The sequence below is a fragment of the Rattus norvegicus genome, chromosome 14, assembly GCF_036323735.1.
Source record: "Rattus norvegicus strain BN/NHsdMcwi chromosome 14, GRCr8, whole genome shotgun sequence".
Lineage (NCBI taxonomy): Eukaryota > Metazoa > Chordata > Mammalia > Rodentia > Muridae > Rattus > Rattus norvegicus.
In genome coordinates this window covers 20586214-20590781 of record NC_086032.1, presented here as the reverse complement: position 1 = coordinate 20590781, position 4568 = coordinate 20586214, and the positions used below count along the sequence as shown (strand labels likewise).

At 35.1% G+C, this 4568-nt stretch overlaps 1 protein-coding gene across 1 annotated transcript; it reads left to right on the top strand.

The window, feature by feature from the left end:
• The first annotated feature begins 360 nt into the window (after window positions 1-360).
• On the top strand, window positions 361-4219 carry Stath (statherin). Its single transcript, NM_001316999.1, has 5 exons — window positions 361-400; window positions 2124-2186; window positions 2953-2973; window positions 3054-3083; window positions 4073-4219. The coding sequence occupies exons 2-5, from the start codon at window positions 2136-2138 to the stop codon at window positions 4175-4177; spliced, it is 207 nt and encodes a 68-aa protein (NP_001303928.1). The 5' UTR covers window positions 361-400; window positions 2124-2135; the 3' UTR covers window positions 4178-4219.
• The last annotated feature ends 349 nt before the right edge of the window (window positions 4220-4568 follow it).

The following is a 4568-nucleotide window of genomic DNA, read 5'->3' as shown; positions in this document are numbered from 1 at the left end:
ACTCTGTTTCCTTGAGACAGAGAAAATGACAGTGATTTTCCAGAAACACAGCTTTAATATTTCCATTACTTCTGTGCTTCTTTTCCTCAGGGTGAATGTCCCTGCTTATTGACAAATGCCTAGAAGATCTGAAGGGTTAGCAATGATGACCCCTTTCCTGTTATTTCCGGGTCAGACACTTCTATTGTAAAATCACCTTTTCAAGTTGATTATCAGTGGTTTTAGTGACAGGTTTTGGGCATTATTTTTAGTTTTCTTAGCATGACCTTAAAATTGGACCTACTTAAGAAAAGCAGGCGTGGTACTGTGGTGTGTTTAAATATCCAGTCTTCTGAGCAAGTTTATCATCTGGATGGTGCAGCTCTGCTAAACTAACACATCAGGCTTATCCTGGGCAAAGGTAAAATGTCTGTGTACATTCTATTCTGCTCTCACAGCTACATTGTTATGTTAAAGGTATAAACTAGATGATAACATATTAACTGCTGTACCGTTTTATTCAGAAAGAATTTAAAATATGGTGGCCCCGTATGGCATCTGTATGAGTTCCTAAATGCAAACTCCAGCGATCTTCCAAAAAATTATGTGGGATTCGTAGTTGTGTTTTCCTTCTCCCTTGTTTCCTAGCAATCATTGTATTGTCCTTATTTTAGTTTCCTGATAGCCTATAGTCATATTCTCAATAATGATTTTTACATTAATCTTAAATGTTAGCTTAAAATTCACAGGAAGATAGCATAATTTCTGTTGTGAAAATGTTTTCATTTGTAAAAGACCAAGGTAGAAGAAGCACATTTAGTAAGTTTCTCAGAGACATGAGAACAAATGTCTGCTCATACAAGATAGTGCCCTAATCAAAAATCACAGAGAAAATGAAGGAAATTTCATTGGCCAATTTGATGTCTTAGCTTCCTGAGTTATGTAAGCAAGGTTCGCTCATCCTTCAGGAGGCAGGTTTCCAAATTAGATGAATTGTCTGCACAAACAACTTCCCCCAAGTTATTTTATTTCAGCAATCAACTGAAATGAACCTACTGGGAATCCATATAGGAACTTATATATGGGTTTAATATTGGAGCATGGGAAGACCTAAAAGTAACTAAGCCACTGTACAAAAACCATGACAGAGTGGCTACTGACTCACTCAATTGGCATTTCAGTAGTCCTCTGTCCAGCTGAACACCCCCAAGTCCAACTCCCACCCTCAACCCCAGGAGAATCATCCTCACCAGCACTTGCTTGCTGCTCATGTACTTTCGTGGTCTTTCTGAGATTCCAGTCTCACTCATCCTTCAGGAGGAAGGTTTTCAATTGAGATAGATTGTCTACACAAACAACAACTTCCCTCAGTTTTTTTATTTCAACAACCAACTACTGTTGATATTTTATTAACTTTTCAAAACAATTTCCAGCACAGACAGCAAATCTTTCCTTCTTCAGTACTTACATTATTAACAATGCAGGGCTTTTATCATGAACTCACTCTCTTTAACTCGTTTCCATTTACCTAATAACTTTTCATTAAAATGTTTTGATATTTCAAGGATTGACTTTGTGTTTTCCCAAAAATGTATCAATTAATGTGCATTTTGATAGCAATATGTATGTCTGTGTGTTTCTGTATCTCCTTGAGACTACTCGGCTATCTGCCTTCCATCCAAACACTAAAAGACTGATTTTATCTTCCCTTGTGATCTCATTTCATAATCTTTTGTATAAATAAATGATTTAAATTAAATATTTTGGTGTAGCTATGAATGTATTATCTCATCACTCCTTTTCAATTTAACTTTTATTATAAGTTACCATTAACATAAAAACTCTAAGTAAAGATCTTTGGTTCGCTTTCATTAACTCTACTATAAAGCCCTCAATAATATTTTTTATTCTAACTAGTAAATATTCCTAAATAATGCATTGTTCAGCCAATTAGTGTGTTTATAATTAACTTTAATGTTCTCTTATCAGCTCACTTTGAATTGTTCATCAACCCCCCGACTGAGTCATTGTAAACACTGAGGGTATTAACTTAGAGCAATGGGCTAGGAGCACTGCATGGTCATCAATGACTCTGTGTGGAAGCTGCAAACATGGTTATTAAATCTGCCTCTGTGCTTTTACAGGGTTCAGTAAGCATGAGGTTCCTTGTCTTTGCCTTGATCATAGCTCTCATGGTCTCCATGATTGTAAGTACATCCAGCAACTGGGAAGAATGGGTTTTTCACCAAGTACCCTAAGAGTTGCTTTTCTTCCTACATTCTGAGTAACGCTTACTTATCTTTGAATGGAGCTTTACCACTTGAAATATTTTCACGCATTCATTTTCTTAAATGAATCTACATAACTTTACACATTTTATTTAAAAGTCTAGGAAGCAAAAACTGTGAAATAAAAATAATAATTCTGCCCCAAAACAATGTTGTAACAATACATTGTTTATAAAAATGAATGCTCATCACATTTTGCCACAAAACATACAGCAAAAACAATCCAACTCTAACAAAATAAGGGAAAGCAGGGAATGGACTTTATAACCCAAGTATTTCAGTATTAGTTTTTTAACTACTGACTTATAAATAATAAACTCAAATGCTTCTTTCCATTTTCATTCTTTTGTAAGTATTAATTATTACACTCCTTCATACTTTTGTTAGTTGTATTTTACACAAAATTGAGGGAGGAGAGTCTCAGAATAAGTATTGCAACCAGATACGAAGGCACAGAAATCAGCCTTTGAATACTGCAAGGATAACCTTCACACAGTGCAAAGTAGGCATTGGGTCTACGCACTTTAAAACATATGGACCAATAGTAAAGAACAGCTATAGTAAAGTATTTATAGAGAATTCCTCAATCCTTTCAAATATCATTATGTAGAAACGGTAAATTTAGAGTCAATATGAAAAAAGGTGGAGTGTATTAATTACTTCCTGTTTTCTTTTTCCCCCATAGACTGCTGATAAATCTAGAGAGGTAAGATACTCTTATTTACTGATGAACATTATAAACAGCCACAAACTATATTTGTAACACTTCTTTTTTTGTTTTTGCAGAGACACTTTAAGCATGGTGAAAAAAGACATGTAAGTACTGTTTTGAATGTGTTGTATAATCACATGTGATTCTCAAGTATCTCATTTATAGGAAGCTCATTACCACAATGTGAAAATTCATGTATATCACCAATTTTACAAAGAGAGCACAGGGTATCTAAGACACATCTCCCTTAGCACAGGTAAACAGATCTCAGGGAGAAGAGTCGGTTCCCCAGAAACCACAACCTTGATTCCTTCAAGGCACTGACTCCAACCTCAAGCCATTCTTGCCACGTCTGCTCCTGTAGTAGGACTAATTGATCTTTCAGGTCATTGTTTAAGATAATAGACAGGAAGTTGTGAATATTTCTCTTCATGAGGCTGTCATTTATATCTATGATCTCAATCCGACATTATTTCTATTGCTCTTGGTGTTCCTCCCCAAACAGTTTATTAAAAGGACATGTTATTTTCTCTATTATACGACATATTAGTTTCCTCTTTTTTTCCCTAGTCCTGTCTGCTTGGAGTGACACAAACCTGGTACAACTAGCTTGTCATTTACTGATGCTGCTTTAAATTGTGCCATGTTAATGTGCTATCTCCAAAATTTCTTTTCTAATGCACAATGTACAAAACTTAAACTGGTTTGATATAAGTACATTAGATTAACGGAGGATTATGAAGTATAGGTATCATAACAGACCACCAGCTGACAGAACTCAGCAACACATGGAGAAGCTCCATCTTGTTGCAAATCCCTGAGTCCCTTAGATTGAAGGACTGAGAAAGTGATAGGATGGAGAAAATATCATAAAGAAGGTACAAATACCATTTTTCATGCTTACTTTTCATCAGCAAACTAACATGTAAATAGACAAACAAAAAATATAATAAAAATCTTAGAAAGCCGTAGGGATAGTATCACGTAGCTAGCATAAAAGGCTCCAGTGGCTCCAGGCCACAGAATGCATTAATGACGGATACATAATGTAAGTCACGTGGCCTCAAGTCTTTCTACCTTTCTGTGTTTGCAGAGACGTTATCGCCGATATGTGCCAGCTGAAAACTCTGCGGACATCAATACCGATCTTTCACAAAATGAAGTTTTGTTACCATATTATTATCCTTCTGATTACTAACCACAGGAAATGTTTAAAGATGTAAGATGGATGGGATATATGTATTTAATTCCAAAACTGACTGGTACTGTCAGTTGAGAAAAGAAAGGAGAAATAACCCATTGCATCAAATTAAATTCCAATTTAAAAAATGAATCTTTTACAGCAATCCTGAAGTGTAATTACTTGTTAAAATGCTTCTAAAAAAAAGAATCTGTTTGATCCCAAATAAAAGGTGGAAAGAAGATACAAGTTTCCTCTTCTGGCCTGATGTTTTATTCCTGATATTCCAATCATTATTCATGATGCTTAGCTAATCTGAACCCTATTGTATCCTATGGTATACATACAATAATATGCTTAAAGTATATATTATATTCCCTAAACACTTTACAGAGTATCTGAGGGTTTG